This window comes from Oncorhynchus kisutch, linkage group LG27 (genome assembly GCF_002021735.2).
Source record: "Oncorhynchus kisutch isolate 150728-3 linkage group LG27, Okis_V2, whole genome shotgun sequence".
NCBI lineage: Eukaryota > Metazoa > Chordata > Actinopteri > Salmoniformes > Salmonidae > Oncorhynchus > Oncorhynchus kisutch.
Window position 1 is genome coordinate 42618787 of NC_034200.2, and position 20867 is coordinate 42639653.

The window sequence follows — 20867 nt, forward strand, 5'->3', positions numbered from 1 at the left end:
AAACTGCTTTGTTGGTCAAGGGCTTGTCAGTAGTGTGGTATTCAGCATTTCACTGCATAGTCTACAGCTGTTGTATTCAGCGCATGTGATTTGATTTAATCAGATTTAGTCCCAGTAGTTATGTGGAAGAGGATACTTTAGACTCCCAAGCTGGTTTTCACTTTCTCTCTTTCTGATTCCAACTTGAACTGGAACTTGTTTATTGATTAAGGACCCACCACACACCGTCAGATGAACATTCAGTGTGTTGGGGACCACCTGCCGATGACACCTGATTGCTGAAACACTGGCTAAGTCTATTTGGTTTGCTAGTTAACTAACAATGCAGAGAGATGGATGCTAACCAGATAACACATTGACTCCTCAAAAGTGATTGTGTGGAACAGCATCCTAGCCATATAAAAAATATATATTTTTAAGCAAACGTTCCATGTTCTGCTGTCATTTGGGCATTTTCTTTGCGAACGCAGATCACATCTTGATGTTTTGATGAGGTGATATGCTAGCCTAGCTACATTCAATGCTGGTTTTTTTCTGTTATCTAGGATTAGTACTTATTATGGATCCCCATTAGTTCCTGTCAAGGCAGCAGCTACTCTTCCTGGGGTTTATTATGGATCTCCATTAGTTCCTGCCAAGGCAGGAGCTACTCTTCCTGTGGTTTATTATGGATCTCCATTAGTTCCTGCCAAGGCAGCAGCTACTCTTCCTGGGGTTTATTATAGATCCCCATTAGTTCCTGCCATTTCAATTAACAGGTGTGCCTTGTTAATTTGTGGAATTTCTTCCATTACTTTAAGACATGAAGGTCAATGTGGAACATTTTCAAGAACTTTGAAAGTTTCTTTCAAGTGCGGTCGCAAAAACCATCAAGCGCTATGATGAAACTGTCTCTCATAAGGACCACCACAGGAAAGGAAGACCCAGAGTTACCTCTGCTGCAGAGGATAAGTTCATTAGAGTTACCAGCCTCAGAAATTGCAGCCCAAATAAATGCTTCACAGAGTTCAAGTAACAGACACATCTCAACATCAACTCCTCAGAGGAGACTGAATCAGGCCTTCATGGTCCAATTGCTGCAAACCACTACTAAAGGACACCAATAAGAAGAGACTTGGGCCAAGAAACACAAGAAATGGACATTAGACTGGTGGAAATCTGTCCTTTTGATCTGATGAGTCCAGATTGGAGATGTTTGGTTGCAACCGTCGTGTCTTTGTGAGACGCAGAGTAGGTGAACGGATGATGTCCGCATGTGTGGTTCCCACCGTGAAGCATGGAGGAGGAGGTGTGATGTTTTGGGGGTGCTTTTCTGGTGACACGGTTTGTGATTTGCCAGGTGGCTACCACAGCATTCTGCAGTGATATGCCATCCCATCTGCTTTGCGCTTAGTGGGACTATCGTTTGTTTTTCAACAGGACATTGACCCAACACACCTCCAGGCGGTGCAAGGTCTATTTGACCAAGAAGGAGAGTGATGGAGTGCTGCATCAGATGACCTGGCCTCCACAATCACCTGACCTGGCCTCCACAATCACCTGACCTCAACCTAATTGAGATGGTTTGGAATGAGTTGGACCGCAGAATGAAGGAAAAGCAGCCAACAAGTGCTCAGCATATGTGGGAACTCCTTCAAGACAGACCAGTGAAAGGTTTGGATCATTCAAGGGTTTTTCTTTATTTTGTACTATTTTCAACATTGGAGAATAATAGTCAAGACGTCAAACTACGAAATAACACATTATGGGACTCCAAATAACGGCCGGTTGTGATACCGCCTGGAATTGAACCAGGGTCTGTAGTGGACGCCTCTAGCACTGAGATGTCTTAGACCGCTGCACCACTTGGGAGCGTAAAGCCTGGTCCTCTCCCCTCCCTTGTACTGTCCATGACCCTGAAGTTCAAACAGTACAGTTTTGACCACTGAGGTCCTGGTCAGCAAGAAGACTGGCCAGGTGTGTGTGTGTGTGTGTGTGTGTACTGTTCTACTACGATTGGCCATTGATCTTTATCCTCTATCAGACCAAGACTGCAGTCAAGTCCTCTCTAGTCATTTCCCTGAAGTGTGCATTCATTCAGTAATAGGTGATCAGAATGCGCTCAACAGGTGTGGGATGAAACGTTAACACCAAATAAAAGCCTATATTTGATGAGCCTGAGTGTGACAGGTTCCTGTCGTTGCAGATCTGGGTGCTTGGCTCTAGCCAGACTGGATGAGGAAGTGAGGCTGAGTGAGAAGGAGATCACAGCTACCCAGGACTACTGTTGGAGAGGACCTCTGGACAGGTGAGGGAGGGAGTGAGAGAGATGATTGCCCGACGAGCGAGACATGGGGAGGGAGATGAAGAGATTGAGAGGGCGTTAACCCTGTGACGATAACCCAGATAACTACTTCCAGTGCCGGTGCTAAACCGCTGCTAACTCGCTGCTAACTCGCTGCTAAACCGCCGCTAACTCGCTGCTAACCCGGTGTTAACCTGCTGCTAACCCGGTGTTAACCTGCTGCTAACCCGGTGTTAACCCGCTGCTAACCCGGTGTTAACCCGCTGCTAACCCGGTGTTAACCCGCTGCTAACCCGCTGTTAACCCGGTGTTAACCCGCTACTAACCCGGTGTTAACCCGCTGCTAACCCGGTGTTAACCCGCTGTTAACCCGCTGCTAACCCGGTGTTAACCCGCTGCTAACCCGGTGTTAACCCGCTGTTAACAGGTTCCTGCAGCGTGTGTCAGGGTGGAGGTACCGGACTCATGGAGAACTACTTCCAGTGCTGGTGCTAACCCGGTGTTAACCCTATATTAACAGGTTCCTGCAGCGTGTGTCAGGGTGGAGGTACCGGACTCATGGAGAACTACTTCCAATGCTGGTGCTAACCCGGTGTTAACCCTATATTAACAGGTTCCTGCAGCGTGTGTCAGGGTGGAGGTACCGGACTCATGGAGAACCACTTCCAGACAGAGGCCTTCAACCTGGATAAAGTGTTGGATGACTTTGAACAGAAGCAAGGTGAGTCAATTAACACATTTAACCAATTCATCAATCAATCCATCAACCCACCAATCAGATTCGCACTTACTATGCTGTGGTCCGATTCTCTACCCTTCTCTCTATGTATGTTTAAGCAAAGCAGAGGACATTTGTTTGTTTTAGGCAGCCCAATTCTGATCTAGGGCTGTGTTTACACAGACCGCCCAATTCTGATCTAGGGATGTGTTTACACAGACCGTCCAATTCTGATCTAGGGATGTGTTTACACAGACCGTCCAATTCTGATCTAGGGATGTGTTTACACAGACCGTCCAATTCTGATCTAGGGCTGTTTTTACACAGACCGCCCAATTCTGATCTAGGGATGTGTTTACACAGACCGTCCAATTCTGATCTAGGGATGTGTTTACACAGACCGCCCAATTCTGATCTAGGGATGTGTTTACACAGACCGTCCAATTCTGATCTAGGGATGTGTTTACACAGACCGTCCAATTCTGATCTAGGGATGTGTTTACACAGACCGTCCAATTCTGATCTAGGGCTGTGTTTACACAGACCGCCCAATTCTGATCTAGGGCTGTGTTTACACAGGCAGCTCAATTATGATCTTTTTCCACTAATTGGTCTTTTGACCAATTGGACCAGCGCTTTTGCCAATAATTGGACAAAAAGATCAGAATCGGGCTGTCTGTGTAAACAACAGCCCGAGATCAGAATCGGGCTGTCTGTGTAAACACATCCTTGGTGTGTTAAGGCAGAGTATAAGAGTGTTTTGTAAGACACACCGAGAGAGAACACAGGTTATTGAATGGATAATTAGTGCCTCATGTATTTGGTTGTGTGTGTGTGTGTGACATTCACATTGTACGTTTTGAAAATGTTGTGGAGATGGACAGGACCTCCATAGTCATCGTACACTGTGTCTGTAGGACAGTTCAGTGTGTGTGTGTCTATTTAATGCTAGTGCAGAGATCAGCAGTGTAAGGTTGGAGCCATGCTGTGTTGAGGCTGGGTCTGTGATAATGAGAGATTGGGTTTCCTCCCCATTTGTTCCTTAAAGGTGACATGAATTAGCTCACACACACACACACACACACACACACAGTCGCTCGGCTGGTTGTGTGTGCCTGCCATGTCACGGTACAGAGAGCTCTGTGTGTTCAGGCTGTGAGTGATTATCTGGGAGTCCTCTGCCAGATCCAGCTTGGCAGATTAACTCTGTGTGTGTGTGTGTGTGTGGTGTGTTATGGATATAAGTGTTCAGGAATGTGGACTCCTCCCAACATTCCAGACAGTATTCAAGTGTCAGGGAGAAACAGAGAGAGGAGGAGAGGACAGGAGAGGACAGGAGAGGACAGGAGAGGACAGGAGAGGACAGGAGAGGACAGGAGAGGACAGGAGAGGACAGGAGAGGACAGGAGAGGACAGAGAGGGGAGGAGGAGCAAAATTAGTCCATTACATCCCACCACCCATTCCAGCCTCGTTACTTCATTTCGCCACACCTTTCAGTAACAGTTTGTATTTGGTGGTTTAGTATTACATCCCTCTTTCCTGTTGTCTCTGGTAATGTCCTTTCCTGTTGTCTCTGGTAATGCCCTTTCCTGTTGTCTCTGGTAATGCCCTTTCCTGTTGTCTCTGGTAATGCCCTTTCCTGTTGTCTCTGGTAATGCCCTTTCCTCTTTCCTGTTTGATTTCTCATGGACTTCTATTTCCTGTCCAGTGTTTCATTCTCCTCTCTCTCCCCAGATGAGACCGACAGTCCCAGTCTGTCTGATAAGTGGATTCAGATCCTGGCCCCTCCTGCCCACCTACTATCTCCGAACCGTGCCCTGGCTTTGACCCCAGACCTCGGCCCCCTCCCCTTAAAGACCCCCCTGCCCCCTGACCCGTCATCCAGCAACCCCCAGGGGCCCAACGCCAAATACCACCCCACCGCCGAGCCCCCACCCTGGGGAGAACTACCAGACTGCCGTGCAGACGTGCAGAGCCCTCCACTCCCCCAGCCCAACATCGGCAAGCTGGTTGGGGGTGAGGGCTCGTCGGCCTCCTCTAGCCCCCCTCCGTACCACCACCACTCCTCTATCAGCCCCTCTAGTCCAGCCAGCCCTGTCCTCAACGGGCTCAGTGAAGATCCCTGTAAGGGGAACCAGACATGGGTGACCCCTTTAGACCACCACCAGCCCCCCACACCCTCAGACCCACGTACTGATGCCCCTGTGGGGGAGAGGGGTGACGGAAGCTCCCACATTAGTCACACACACTTGACCATTGAGGAGAGGCTGGGAGGGGTTGAGGTGATAGCAGAGAAGTTTAACTCCAAGCCAGAGACCGAGAGACCTGGTGCTTTATCACCTATTCAGGACAGTGGTAGGGAGGAGGCTGGAATGGCTGGGGTACAGTCACATGAGGAAGGAATCCCTAAGAGGGAAAGTCATGGAAATACTGTTAAAAATGGATTGATGGAGGGACCGACAGAGTGGAAGGAGTGTAGGAATTCCTCTCAGAAGCAGACGAGGTTGATAGGAGAAATGGAGAAGGAGAGCAGGGGAGGTCAGGATGGAGAGATGGTTCTTACCAGCGGCATGGCTACTGAGGAGGAGGACCGAGGGAGCAGAGAGGAGGAAGAGGAGGACCGAGGGAGCAGGGAGGAGGACCGAGGGAGCAGGGAGGAGGGCCGAGGGAGCAGGGAGGAGGGCCGAGGGAGCAGGGAGGAGGGCCGAGGGAGCAGGGAGGAGGGCCGAGGGAGCAGGGAGGAGGGCCGAGGGAGCAGGGAGGAGGGCCGAGGGAGCAGGGAGGAGGACCGAGGGAGCAAGGAGGAGGAAGAGGAGGACAGAGGGAGCAGAGAGGAGGGCGAGTCTCTACCCCCTCCTCAATCCAAGGAGGACTCCGTGACAGAGGAGAAGGAGATGGAGGAGAGCAACCTAGAGAACGGAGGAGGAGATAGCCGTGTTCCCTCCATACTGAACACTCGTCTGCAGCTGGTCAGTGTTCTTCCGTTCGGTGGAGCACGTCCCAAACAACCGGTCACTCTCAAACTCCAGATCCCTTGGCCGCTATCCGGACAGGACCAGAACCAACTATCACCTACCGTTAACACCACCACCACCACCGCCGTCTGCAAGAACAAGAACCTTGAGAACCGTGCCGGTGACATAACCATGGAAACTGGAACCGTCGTTGCCGGGGGTGACCCTGGTGGTTGTGTCGCGGTTGTTAACGGGGAGTTGCTAAACGGGTCGTCATCGTTGGGCCTGGTGCTGGAGTCTGAGAGCAGCCCGGACAATGACCTCCAGGCTGGGTGTCACCACCAGGGGGCTCTGCCCAGGAAACAGCTCTCCTCCCTGGGGGATGTGGCCCCCGTGTGGGTCCCTGACTCCAAGGCACCAGTCTGTATGAAGTGTGAGGTCCGCTTCACCTTCACCAAGAGGAGGCATCACTGCAGGGCCTGTGGAAAGGTGGGTGGAGTCTATACTGCAGGGCCTGTGGAAAGGTGGGTGGAGTCTATACAGCAGGGCCTGTGGAAAGATGGGTGGAGTCTATACTGCAGGGCCTGTGGAAAGGTGGGTGGAGTCTATACTGCAGGGCCTGTGGAAAGGTGGGTGGAGTCTATACTGCAGGGCCTGTGGAAAGATGGGTGGAGTCTATACTGCAGGGCCTGTGGAAAGGTGGGTGGAGTCTATACTGCAGGGCCTGTGGAAAGGTGGGTGGAGTCTATACTGCAGGGCCTGTGGAAAGGTGGGTGGAGTCTATACTGCAGGGCCTGTGGAAAGGTGGGTGGAGTCTATACTGCAGGGCCTGTGGAAAGGTGGGTGGAGTCTATACTGCAGGGCCTGTGGAAAGATGGGTGGAGTCTATACTGCAGGGCCTGTGGAAAGGTGGGTGGAGTCTATACTGCAGGGCCTGTGGAAAGGTGGGTGGAGTCTATACTGCAGGGCCTGTGGAAAGGTGGGTGGAGTCTATACTGCAGGGCCTGTGGAAAGGTGGGTGGAGTCTATACTGCAGGGCCTGTGGAAAGGTGGGTGGAGTCTATACAGCAGGGCCTGTGGAAAGGTGGGTGGAGTCTATACTGCAGGGCCTGTGGAAAGGTGGGTGGAGTCTATACAGCAGGGCCTGTGGAAAGGTGGGTGGAGTCTATACAGCAGGGCCTGTGGAAAGGTGGGTGGAGTCTATACTGCAGGGCCTGTGGAAAGGTGGGTGGAGTCTATACAGCAGGGCCTGTGGAAAGGTGGGTGGAGTCTATACAGCAGGGCCTGTGGAAAGATGGGTGGAGTCTATACAGCAGGGCCTGTGGAAAGATGGGTGGAGTCTATACAGCAGGGCCTGTGGAAAGGTGGGTGGAGTCTATACTGCAGGGCCTGTGGAAAGGTGGGTGGAGTCTATACTGCAGGGCCTGTGGAAAGGTGGGTGGAGTCTATACTGCAGGGCCTGTGGAAAGGTGGGTGGAGTCTATACAGCAGGGCCTGTGGAAAGGTGGGTGGAGTCTATACTGCAGGGCCTGTGGAAAGGTGGGTGGAGTCTATTATTATACATTGAGCCTTTATTTTGACCAGGAGTCAATGCTGAGACCAAGATCTCTTTTCCAGGTGAGCCCTGTATAACACAACAATACACATTCAAATACATGTTGGTTTACAGGAAAAGTAGACCCCAATCATCAACAGACACATTCTTTAGTATCAAGGTCTCCTAACATTTTGTCTGAAATGCCTCCCAATTTTGGAGTGCTTGGGAGATCATTCCACACGTGAGGTGCAGAAACACTTCAAGCAGATGAACCTAACTCAGTGGGGATTAAAGGGACCTCCAGAGTTAGTCATCCCTGTGGGTCTGGTGACTCGTATGTCTATAATTTAACAATGAAGTAAAGTATGGCGGACGTTTGCACAAGGGCTTTATAAACCAACAGAGAGCAGTGCATTGATCTATGAGACTTGAGGGCCAGCCTACCTTCTGAGGGCCAGCCTACCTTCTGAGGGCCAGCCTACCTTCTGAGGGCCAGCCTACCTTCTGAGGGCCAGCCTACCTTCTGAGGGCCAGCCTACCTTCTGAGGGCCAGCCTACCTTCTGAGGGCCAGCCTACCTTCTGAGGGCCAGCCTACCTTCTGAGGGCCAGCCTACCTTCTGAGGGCCAGCCTACCTTCTGAGGGCCAGCCTACCTTCTGAGGGCCAGCCTACCTTCTGAGGGCCAGCCTACCTTCTGAGGGCCAGCCTACCTTCTGATACAGAGTGCAGTGATGTGTACTGAACCCATCTCCCGTAATAAAGTGTAGGGCACTCTGGTAAACAATACAGGGGCAGCTCCGTTCTCGTCGATTGTGGCTCCGTTCTCTCGTCGACCGTACCACTATAGTCTAAAGCCAGAAGGAATGTCGACTGAATGATTTGTTTTCTGATATTTAACTAAGTTACTTATTCCTATTAAATAAACCCATTTTAATTGTTGAAGCTGAGCTGGATTGTTCTAGGATAGCTGGGACAGGTCTGGACTGTTGTGGACAAACACTGTCTCAATTTCCCAAGGTCACACAGGCTCCCTCCCCCCTCCCTCAGTGGGAAGGGAAAGCTGTGAGATTTCATTACAAATGTGTGGATGAATTCAGTGTATGAGCTGAGTTGGGGTGGAAGCCAGGCTTGAGAGGAGGATGCTTAGCTTTTAAGGTACAGTGGAGTTGGAGACACGAGATTGTCGCACTCCGGAGCAGGGTTAGGGGGTCAAATCAGGAAGTACACTGAAATTCCATTTGCACTTCTCTTCACTATGTCTCCAGGTGTAATATAGAGTCTCCCTCTCTCTCTGTCTCTGTCTCTGTCTCTCTGTCTCTCTGTCTCTCTGTCTCTCTGTCTCTCTGTCTCTCTGTCTCTCTGTCTCTCTGTCTCTCTGTCTCTCTGTCTCTCTGTCTCTCTGTCTCTCTCTCTCTCTCTGTCTCTCTCTCTGTCTCTCTCTCTGTCTCTCTCTCTGTCTCTCTCTGTGTCTGTCTCTGTCTCTGTGTCTCTGTGTCTGTCTCTGTCTCTGTGTCTCTGTGTCTGTCTCTGTCTCTGTGTCTGTCTCTCTGTCTCTGTCTCTCTCTCTGTGTCTCTCTCTCTGTGTCTCTCTATCTGTGTCTCTCTCTCTCTCTGTGTCTCTGTCTCTGTGTCTGTCTGTCTCTCTCTCTCTCTCTGTGTCTCTGTCTCTCTCTCTGTCTCTGTCTCTGTCTCTCTCTCTCTCTCTCTCTCTCTCTGTCTCTCTCTCTCTCTCTCTCTCTCTCTCTCTCTCTGTCTCTCTCTGTCTCTGTCTCTGTCTCTGTCTCTCTCTGTCTCTCTCTGTGTGTCTCTGTCTCTGTCTCTCTCTCTCTGTCTCTCTCTGTGTGTCTCTCTCTCTCTCTCTGTGTCTCTGTCTCTCTCTCTGTCTCTCTCTCTGTCTCTCTCTCTGTCTCTGTCTCTGTCTCTGTCTCTGTCTCTGTCTCTGTCTCTGTCTCTCTCTGTCTGTCTCTGTCTCTGTCTCTGTCTCTGTCTCTCTCTCTCTCTCTGTCTCTGTCTCTCTCTCTCTGTCTCTCTCTGTGTGTCTCTGTCTCTGTCTCTCTCTCTGTCTCTGTCTCTCTCTCTCTGTCTCTCTCTGTGTGTCTCTGTCTCTCTCTCTCTCTCTGTGTCTCTGTCTCTCTCTCTGTCTCTCTCTCTGTCTCTCTCTCTGTCTCTGTCTCTGTCTCTCTCTGTCTGTCTCTGTCTCTGTCTCTGTCTCTCTCTCTCTCTCTGTCTCTGTCTCTCTCTCTGTCTCTCTCTGTGTGTCTCTGTCTCTGTCTCTCTCTGTGTGTCTCTGTCTCTCTCTCTCTCTGTCTCTGTCTCTCTCTCTCTCTCTCTGTGTCTCTGTCTCTCTCTCTCTCTCTCTGTGTCTCTGTCTCTCTCTCTCTCTCTCTGTGTCTCTGTCTCTCTCTCTCTGTGTCTCTGTGTCTCTGTCTCTGTGTCTCTCTCTCTCAAAACAGTATGGGGATGAGGTAGGTGAAAATGGGTGGGCTATTTACCAATAGACTATGTACAGCTGCAGCGATCGGTTAGCTGCTCAGATAGCTGATGTTTGAAGTTGGTGAGGGAGATAAAAGTCTCCAACTTCAGCGATTTTTGCAATTCGTTCCAGTCACAGGCAGCAGAGTACTGGAACGAAAGGCGGCCAAATGAGGTGATGGCTTTAGGGATGATCAGTGAGATACACCTGCTGGAGCGCGTGCTGCGGATGGGTGTTGCCATTGTGAACTGAGATAAGGCGGATCTTTACCTAGCATGGACTTGTAGATGACCTGGAGCCAGTGGGTCTGGCGACGAATATGTAGCGAGGGCCAGTCGACTAGAGCATACAGGTCACAGTGGTGGGTGGAGAAAGGTGCTTTAGTGACAAAACGGATGGCACTGTGATAAACTGCATCCAGTTTGCTGAGTAGAGTGTTGGAAGCAATTTTGTAGATGACATCGCCGAAGTCGAGGATCGGTAGGATAGTCAGTTTTACTAGGGTAAGTTTGGCGGCGTGAGTGAAGGAGGCTTTGTTGCGGAATAGAAAGCAGACTCTTGATTTGATTTTCGATTGGAGATGTTTGATATGAGTCTGGAAGGAGAGTTTACAGTCTAGCCAGACACCTAGGTACTTATAGACGTCCACATATTCAAGGTCGGAACCATCCAGGGTGGTGATGCTGGTCAGGCATGCATTTGGTTTTTACTAGCGTTTATGAGCAGTTGGAGGCCACAGAAGGAGTTTGTATGGCATTGAAGCTCATTTGGAGGTTAGTTAGCACAGTGTCCAAGGATGGGCCGGAAGTATATAGAATGGTGTCGTCTGCGTAGAGGTGGATCAGGGAATCGCCTGCTGCAAGAGCGACATCATTGATATATGCAGAGAAAAGAGTCGGCCCGAGGATTGAACCCTGTGGCACCCCCATAGAGACTGCCAGAGGACCGGACAGCATGCCCTCCGATTTGACACACTGAACTCTGTCTGCAAAGGAATTGGTGAACCAGGCAAGGCAGTCATCCGAAAAACCGAGGCTACTGAGTCTGCCGATAAGAATATGGTGATTGACAGAGTCGAAAGCCTTGGCCAGGTCGATGAAGACGGCTGCACAGTACTGTCTTTTACCGATGGCGGTTATGATATCGTCTCTCTCTCCAGGTGTAATAGAATTGTTTGTGTCTCTCCAGGTGTAATAGAATTGTTTCTCTCTCTCCAGGTGTAATATAATTGTTTGTCTCTCTCCCTCTCTCTCCAGGTGTTCTGTGCTGCCTGCTGCAGCCTGAGGAGCAGACTGATTTACATGGACAGGAAGGAGGCCAGAGTCTGTATCACCTGTCACTCTGCCCTACTGAGTGGTGAGTCACTAATACTACTGGTCTAGGATCAGCTTACTACATCCCATTCCTAACCTGTATCATTAACTACTGACTTAACAACAGGTCTAGGATCTGCTTACTACATCCCATTCCTAGCCTGAATCATGAGATACTGACTTAACAGGTGTAGGATCAGCTAACTCCATCCCATTCCTGACCTTAACCAATAGGATGTTAACACAATACTGATCCTAGATCTGCGTCTAGAATCCACTTCATCTCTACGTCCTACTTCAATATCTTTGCAGTCACTTTGGTTTGGTCTAATTACATTTTTAGGTAAAACTCTTGGCCCTAGTTGTAAGGTATGGGAAAACTCCTGGCCCTATAGTCTACTACTTAACTTCCAGTCAGTTAAATTCCTATACATATCCTAATCATAAATATGTCAAATCAAATTGGGGTTTAATTGAATCGTGTATTTCACTATCAATCTTCATTCAATATCTCACTATCAGTCCTATATATATATATATATATCTCTCTCTCAATATCGATATAGATCCTATATCGCCCTGTATTGATCCTACATCTCTCTATCGATATAGATCCTATATCGCCCTGTATTGATCCTACATCTCTCAATATCTCTCAATATCGATATAGATCCTATATCGCCCTGTATTGATCCTACATCTCTCAATATCGATATAGATCCTATATCGCCCTGTATTGATCCTACATCTCTCAATATCGATATAGATCCTACATCGCCCTATATTGATTTTATATATATATATATATATATATATATCTCCCTGTATTGTTCTTGGTCCTATATTGCTCTATATTGATCCTATATCGCCGTCTCCATTTTCCCTCAGGTCATTCGTGGGAGGGTATGTGTGGTGGGTCTAACCAGAGTCCTAACCCCAACAACCCAGCACAGTACTGCAGTACCATCCCACCTCTGCAGCAGATCCACTCAGAGGGTAATAACCTTCTCCGTTCCCCACCTAAACACCAGGGACCTGTTCATTAGGCACCAAAACGGGGGAAAACAACTGACTGGAACAGGGAGGGAGAACCTGACTTTACCCAATAAGAAATGTTCTGTTGCAAAAACGTTTTGCTGTGGTGTGCACTAATGAATACCTCCCTGTAGAACCTCTCCCATAGAACATCTGGCACATCTTTCTGTTTCCTTTCCTCTTAATGACCTCTTCTCCTTTTTCACATACAGGACTAGTTTTCATTCTAGATGCTTTCTTTTTCATAATAGTTGTGTTTTCTGTAACCTGTGGGTCTGTGTGTGTGTGTGTGTGGGTGTGTGGGTCTGTGTTACAGGGTCCACAGGTTTCCACCCGCGGGAGCGGAGGAGGGTGCGGTTTGCAGATGGAATCCTGCCCAATGGGGAAGCAGCGGAATCCCCCAAGCTCCCTGCTACCAGCCCCGCCCCCTCGCAAACATTGGCTGTCTCACAGTGTTCCAACAAATCCTTCACTTCTGATTTGCGAGAGGTACAGTTGGCACCAAAGGTTAAAAAACCACAGCTTACAGTTTGTTAAAGAGGAATTTTAAGCAAAAGTCTAGCATCTACTGTTTTATAATTGATATTCTGAGGTTGGTTTATAGTCCTGCTTGTCGGGTGCTGGGTGAGCAATGACTAACTGACTAGGAGGAAACACGCCTGGACAAGTTGAGCCTGGATCGACTTTAGCATTTCTAGAATGAAACGCCTTTTCTCATACAGACGGTTTCCCCATCATCATCATCATCATCATCATCTGTGAAGTGTAACCAGAAGAATGTTTTTTAGTTGTTGACATTTGTCTGGACTCGACATGCCTGGTAGAGTAGCAGCAGGTTAGGAGGTGACTCACCACTCAGCTTGTCTGTAAGACGAGCCTTTTTAATGCCTTTCTGTCTACTGATCTGACTCATCCAATGGCTGTAACTTAGAACACACACCTGTCTGATTTGTTCAACGTGAATATGAAGGGTTGTCTGCCAATTACACATTTAATCAGCCTTCTACAATTTTCCACACCTGTTTTTCTGTACTTAAACCCTCTCCTCCTCCCTCCAGGCGTTGTCCCCTGCCCCTGCGTCCACCGTGGGAAGCCCTGTAGGCAGCTCCATCAGTCTAATTCCGGAGGACGGACTTCCTCCCATCCTCATCTCAACCGGAGTTAAAGGAGGTGTGAGGGGACACAGCACAGGTGCTTAACCCCCCCCCATCCTCTCTGTCGATCGCACCTTAACCCCCCCATCCTCTCTGTCGATCGCACCTTAACCCCCCCATCCTCTCTGTCGATCGCGCCTTAACCCCCCCATCCTCTCTGTCGATGGCACCTTAACCCCCCCATCCTCTCTGTCGATCGCGCCTTAACACCCCATCCTCTCTGTCGATCGCGCCTTAAACACCCTATCCTCTCTGTCGATCGCGCCTTAAACCCCCCCTATCCTCTCTGTCGATCGCGCCTTAACCCCCCCATCCTCTCTGTCGATGGCACCTTAACCCCCCCATCCTCTCTGTCGATGGCACCTTAACACCCCATCCTCTCTGTCGATGGCGCCTTAACACCCCATCCTCTCTGTCGATCGCGCCTTAAACCCCCCCTATCCTCTCTGTCAATCGCGCCTTAAACCCCCCCTATCCTCTCTGTCGATCGCGCCTTAAACCCCCCCTATCCTCTCTGTCGATCGCGCCTTAACCCCCCCATCCTCTCTGTCGATGGCACCTTAACCCCCCCATCCTCTCTGTCGATGGCACCTTAACCCCCCCATCCTCTCTGTCGATGGCACCTTAACACCCCATCCTCTCTGTCGATCGCGCCTTAAACACCCTATCCTCTCTGTCGATCGCACCTTAAACACCCTATCCTCTCTGTCGATCGCGCCTTAAACCCCCCCTATCCTCTCTGTCGATCGCGCCTTAAACCCCCCCTATCCTCTCTGTCGATCGCGCCTTAAACCCCCCCTATCCTCTCTGTCGATCGCGCCTTAAACCCCCCCTATCCTCTCTGTCGATCGCGCCTTAACCACCCCATCCTCTCTGTCGATCGCGCCTTAAACACCCTATCCTCTCTGTCGATCGCGCCTTAACCCACATGCTCACTGTCGACCGCGCCCCCCATCCTCACTGAATGGGGAAAGGAACCTAGTGTGTTGTTTCTCCACCAGCATCACCACCCCCAGACTATGCGGTGGAGGAGCATCCCTCTGAGATGGTTCTGATACAGCAGCTGGAGGAGGGAGGTCCTGACCCCTTGGTGTTTGTGCTCAACGCTAACCTGCTGGCTATGGTCAAACTGGTCAACTGTGAGTGTCTCCATAACTCCTTCCAGCTCCAACTAGCTACACATGTATCGTTTCATATACTGTAGATGTCATAATGGCAGTTTATTCTGACATCACTGAGGATCTTGTCTGGTTTGTTTTTCCTCACACTAGTAGAGAAGGAAATATATCATTAAGAGAATCAATTTAACCCCCCCCCCCAATATAATCCCACAGTACTATCACTCATTACCTGAATCACATTCTGCGTTCTGTTGTAGAATTATTTTGTTTTCTAACCTTCTCTCGGCTCTCCCTTCCTGTAGACGTAAACAGGAAGTGTTGGTATGTGACCACTAAGGGGATGCATGCAGTGGGCCAGGCCGAGGTGGTGGTGCTGCTGCAGTGTCTACCTGACGAGAAGAGCATCCCCAAAGACCTCTTCAGCCACTTTGTACAGCTCTACCAGGAGGCCCTCACAGGTTAGTTTAACCTACCTCCACCAGGAGGCCCTCACAGGTTAGTTTAACCTACCTCCACCAGGAGGCCCTCACAGGTTAGTTTAACCTACCTAAACCAGGAGGCCCTCATCGGTTAGTTTAACCTACCTCCACCTACTCATTCAAGGGTTTTTCTTTGTTTTTACTATTTTCTACATTGTAGAATAATAGTTGAGACATCAACACTATGAAATAACACATATGGAATCATGCAGTAACCAAAAAAGTGTAAAACAAATATATTTGAGATTCTTCAAAGTAGCCACCCTTTGCCTTGATGACAGCTTTGCACACTCTTGGTATTCTCTCAACCAGCTTCACATGGAATGCTTTTCCAACTGTCTTGAAGGAGTTCCCACATATGCTGAGCACTTGTTGGCTGCTTTTCCTTCACTTGCGGCCCAACTCATCCCAAACCATCTCAAATGGGTTGAGGTTGGGTGATTGTGGAGGCCAGGTCACCTGATGCAGTACTCCATCACTCTCCTTCTTGGTAAAATAGCCCCTTACATGCTGACCAGACCGGACACGTCACGTGCGCGAGCGTTGCAAAATAAATGTAGAAATCTGTTATTTATTACACCTACATTGCTCGCGCCAACGAGCGTCTGCGTTGCCAAGGGCTAAAATAGAAATCAGTTCTATTTCTGACGCAGATCGTGCTGCAAGTCCAGCCTCTTCCATCTCCTCATTGGTTTATAGAAGCAGATACCCATGTGGGTGACTGAAAGACGAACTGTTTTGCCGGTAGTCGTGGTAATACAATGAAAGGAGGAGTGATGACTAGAAACGATTCGGCCATTTTATGTGTGGATTAATTGTTGGAGTAGAGGTCCTTGTTTATTTCAGGTAAAATAACAACTCAATGTTTATATCCCAGGATCCCAGCAAGCTAGCTTAATCGGACAAATTAATCTTAGCTAGCAAGTGCAAGCTAACTAGCTAAATTGCCATACATTTTTAATGATTTTTGACCCGTCCCCAAATGAATGTCATTGGTTCAGAGTTTGTTTTGATATTTTAACCTGCGTGTCGTGATCGCGTTTGGTGTGGGGGGGGCAAACTAAATGTATACACGTTAGCGCACGATGGTGCACACGCAGCCGGTTTGGGTTCCATGTTACACAGCCTGGAGGTGTGTTGGGTCATTGTCCCAAACAAATGATAGTCCCACTAAGCCCAAACCAGATGGGATCGTGTATCACTGCAGTGTGCCTTGAATTCTAAATAAATCACAGACAGTGTCACCAGTAAAGCACCCCAACACCACCTCCTCCATGCTTCATGGTGGGAACCACACATGTGGAGATCATCTCTTCACCTACTCTGCATCTCACAAAGACATCACACCTCCTCCTCCATGTTTCACGGTGGGAACCACACATGCTGAGATCATCCGTTCACCTACTCTGCATCTCACAAAGACATCACACCTCCTCCTCCATGCTTAACGGGGGGAACCACACATGCGGAGATCATCTCTTCACCTACTCTGCATCTCACAAAGACATGGCGGTCGGAACCAAAAATCTACAATTTGGACTCCAGACCAAAGGACAAATTTCCACCGGTCTAATGTCCATTGCTCATGTTTCTTGGCCCAAGCAAGACACTGCAGTTGGATCCAAAGAATTTCGACTCATCAGACCAAAGGACAAATTTCCACCGGTCTAATGTCCATTGCTTGTGTTTCTTGGCCCAAGCAAGTCTCTTCTTATTGGTGTCCTTTAGTAGTGGTTTCTTTGCAGCAATTCAACCATGAAGGCCTGATTCAGTCTCCTCTGAACAGTTGATGTTGAGATGTCTGTTACTTGAACTCTGAAGCATTTATTTGGGCTACTATTTCTGAGGCTGGTAACTCCTAATGAACTTATCCTCTGCAGCAGAGGTAACTCTGGGTCTTCCTTTCCTGTGGCAGTCCTCATGAGAGCCAGGTAACTCTAATGAACTTATCCTCTGCAGCAGAGGTAACTCTGGGTCTTCCTTTCCTGTGGCGGTCCTCGAGAGTCAGTTTCATCATAGTGCTTGATGGTTTTTGAAAAAACTTTCAAAGTTCTAGAAATGTTCAGGCTTGACTGACCTTCATGTCTTAAAGTAATGGACTGTCGTTTCCCTTTGCTTGCTTGAACTTTTCATCACTGAGCCAGGACATTACCTGGAGGGGAAGAGGAGAACATGGGTTAGAAGGAGGAGGAGAAGCGAAGGAGAGGTGAAGAACGAGCAATTTCGTGATATCCAATTGGAAGTTACGATCTTGTCTCAATGCTGCAACTCCCCCAACGGACTCGGGAGAGGCAAAGGTCAAGAGCCGTGACCTGCTAAGCTGCACTGCTTCTTGATACAATGCCCACTTAACCCGGAAGCCAGCCGCACCAATGTGTCGGAGGAAACATCTTCCAACAGATGACTGAAGTCAGCTTGCAGGTGCCCGGCCCACCACAAGGAGTCGCTAGTGCATGATGAGCCAAGAAAAACCCTCCCCTAACTCAGACAATGCTGCGCCAAATAAATGTGTTTAACACTTACTCTTCTAGCCCCTCCCCTCCCTCTCCTCTCCAACTGGGCCATTCGTTCTTCACCTCTCCTCCTTCTTCCCTCCCCCTCCTCTCCAACTGGGCCATTCGTTCTTCACCTCTCCTCCTTCTCCCCTCCCTCTCCTCTCCAACTGGTCCATTCGTTCTTCACCTCTCCTCCTTCTTCCCTCCCTCCCCCTCTCCAACTGGGCCATACGTTCTTCACCTCTCCTCCTCCTTCCCTCCCTTTCATCTCCTCCTCCTTCTAACCCATGTTCTCCTCCTCCAGGTAATGTCCTGACCCACCTGGGCCATTCATTCTTCACCCAGAGTTTCCTGGGCAGCAGGGAGCATGGAGGGTTCCTCTACGTCTCCCCGTCTTTCCAGTCCCTCCAGGACCTGATGCTCCCCAACCCCCCCTACCTGTTTGGGGTGTTGCTGCAGAAGTGGGAGACCCCCTGGGCCAAGATGTTCCCACTCCGACTCATGCTGCGGCTGGGCGCCGAGTACAGATGTGAGTATGGAGGGATGGGTTAGCTTTGGGATGGGTTAGCTTTGGGATGGGTTAAGCTTTGGGATGGGTTAGCTTTGGGATGGGTTAGCTTTGGGATGGGTTAGCTTTGGGATGGGTTAGCTTTGGGATGGGTTAGGTTTGGGATGGGTTGGTTTGGGATGGGTTAGCTTTGGGATGGGTTAGCTTTGGGATGGGTTGGTTTGGGATGGGTTAGCTTTGGGATGGGTTGGTTTGGGATGGGTTAGCTTTGGGATGGGTTGGTTTGGGATGGGTTAGCTTTGGGATGGGTTAGCTTTGGGATGGGTTGGTTTGGGATGGGTTAGCTTTGGGATGGGTTGGTTTGGGATGGGTTAGCTTTGGGATGGGTTAGCTTTGGGATGGGTTGGTTTGGGATGGGTTAGCTTTGGGATGGGTTGGTTTGGGATGGGTTAGCTTTGGGATGGGTTGGTTTGGGATGGGTTAGCTTTGGGATGGGTTAGCTTTGGGATGGGTTAGCTTTGGGATGGGTTGGTTTGGGATGGGTTAGCTTTGGGATGGGTTAGCTTTGGGATGGGTTGGCTTTGGGATGGGTTGGCTTTGGGATGGGTTGGCTTTGGGATGGGTTAGGTTTGGGATGGGTTAGCTTTGGGATGGGTTGGTTTGGGATGGGTTAGCTTTGGGATGGGTTGGTTTGGGATGGGTTAGCTTTGGGATGGGTTAGCTTTGGGATGGGTTGGTTTGGGATGGGTTAGCTTTGGGATGGGTTGGTTTGGGATGGGTTAGCTTTGGGATGGGTTGGTTTGGGATGGGTTAGCTTTGGGATGGGTTAGCTTTGGGATGGGTTAGCTTTGGGATGGGTTGGTTTGGGATGGGTTAGCTTTGGGATGGGTTAGCTTTGGGATGGGTTGGTTTGGGATGGGTTAGCTTTGGGATGGGTTAGCTTTGGGATGGGTTAGCTTTGGGATGGGTTGGTTTGGGATGGGTTAGCTTTGGGATGGGTTAGCTTTGGGATGGGTTGGCTTTGGGATGGGTTGGCTTTGGGATGGGTTGGCTTTGGGATGGGTTGGCTTTGGGATGGGTTGGCTTTGGGATGGGTTGGTTTGGGATGGGTTAGGTTTGGGATGGGTTGGCTTTGGGATGGGTTGGTTTGGGATGGGTTAGCTTTGGGATGGGTTAGCTTTGGGATGGGTTGGTTTGGGATGGGTTGGTTTGGGATGGGTTGGCTTTGGGATGGGTTAGCTTTGGGATGGGTTAGCTTTGGGATGGGTTAGCTTTGGGATGGGTTAGCTTTGGGATGGGTTAGCTTTGGGATGGGTTAGCTTTGGGATGGAATTTATAAAAATAAAAATATTTAGCGGCTGGGCACAATTTGATGTCCTGGCAACTCTGTAATTGTTCAGTTTCTAAAATGTTTTCTGTTTCATGCCCTACTGAACCTGCTGGTTGTGTGTTTCAGTCTACCCCTGCCCTCTGTTCAGCGTGCGGTTCAGAAAACCCCTGTTTGGAGAAGCAGGTCACACCATCATGACCCTGCTAGTGGTAAGAATCATGGCGTCACTTCTTCTGTATCACACATACAGATCTGGGACCAGGCGAACGCTATTTAAATTGTGCTATAATGTTATTACTCTGCAGGACTTCTGTAACTACCAGTACACGTTGTCCCTGGTGAAGGGTCTATATAATATAATGTATCTACAGGACTTCTGTAACTACCAGTACACGTTGTCCCTAGTGAAGGGTCTATATAATATAATGTATCTACAGGACTTCTGTAACTACCAGTACACGTTGTCCCTAGTGAAGGGTCTATATAATATAATATACCTACAGGACTTCTGTAACTACCAGTACATGTTGTCCCTGGTGAAGGGTCTATATAATATAATATATAATATATAATATAATATAATATAATATAATATACCTACAGGACTTCTGTAACTACCAGTACATGTTGTCCCTGGTGAAGCGTCTATATAATATAATGTATCTACAGGACTTCTGTAACTACCAGTACACGTTGTCCCTGGTGAAGGGTCTATATAATATAATATAATATACCTACAGGACTTCTGTAACTACCAGTACACGTTGTCCCTGGTGAAGGGTCTATATAATATAATATAATGTATCTACAGGACTTCCGTAACTACCAGTACACGTTGCCCATGGTGAAGGGTCTGGTGGTGGACATGGAGGTGAAGAAGACCTGCATCAAGATCCCCAGCAACCGATACAACGAGGTGAGGCTGTCAACCAATCATATTGCTTCCTAGTGAGGGGTTCTGCCAATCACTAGGCACCACGGTCCTAAAACCAGAGACAACCAACATTATGTATAGTCGCTTGGAATCCACACTGAATATCGTTCCTTTACCCTTTCGCTGCCTTCATTGATTTTGCTGTAGTATAGCCAAGATGTTTTAGTGTGCTACAGAAGACTTTATTCCCTGTAATGTTTGGAAATGTGTATCTGCTTGGCTACGGCCTCCATAACAGATGGGAACCCATTGATTTGACCCTTGGAACGTTTGACAACAGACTGTATGAGAGCTTAACCACCGTCAGTGACTCAAACACTCCAGATTCTGCCATGTGAACGACAGGAGAAATGGCGAAGTCAGTCACACAGACCAGGATTTCTCTATTCTTATTCTCTACAGGATTTCAATATTATTGGATTTTCCTCAATGTACCTCCTAAAAATGGAACCTATTTCATCTAAAACTGGAACTGATTTGTGGAATCTTCAACCATAAGGTTTATGTTACCACATTGGTGTACTGAACAGA

The 20867-nt window shown here is 49.0% G+C and overlaps 1 protein-coding gene across 1 annotated transcript in view; it reads left to right on the plus strand.

Moving 5' to 3' along the window:
• LOC109879699 (zinc finger FYVE domain-containing protein 9) overlaps nucleotides 1-20867 on the plus strand; it is a 38736-nt gene that overhangs the window by 13661 nt on the left and 4208 nt on the right. Inside the window, exons 2-14 of the mRNA XM_031806766.1 lie at nucleotides 2186-2287; nucleotides 2898-3005; nucleotides 4738-5684; nucleotides 5745-6446; nucleotides 11224-11323; nucleotides 12169-12276; nucleotides 12632-12804; nucleotides 13374-13485; nucleotides 14486-14608; nucleotides 14893-15048; nucleotides 17869-18093; nucleotides 19529-19611; nucleotides 20214-20318. Of these exons, the coding sequence (XP_031662626.1) occupies nucleotides 2936-3005; nucleotides 4738-5684; nucleotides 5745-6446; nucleotides 11224-11323; nucleotides 12169-12276; nucleotides 12632-12804; nucleotides 13374-13485; nucleotides 14486-14608; nucleotides 14893-15048; nucleotides 17869-18093; nucleotides 19529-19611; nucleotides 20214-20318 (2904 nt within the window). The 5' untranslated portion in view covers nucleotides 2186-2287; nucleotides 2898-2935. The remainder of the gene's footprint in view (nucleotides 1-2185; nucleotides 2288-2897; nucleotides 3006-4737; nucleotides 5685-5744; nucleotides 6447-11223; nucleotides 11324-12168; nucleotides 12277-12631; nucleotides 12805-13373; nucleotides 13486-14485; nucleotides 14609-14892; nucleotides 15049-17868; nucleotides 18094-19528; nucleotides 19612-20213; nucleotides 20319-20867) is intronic.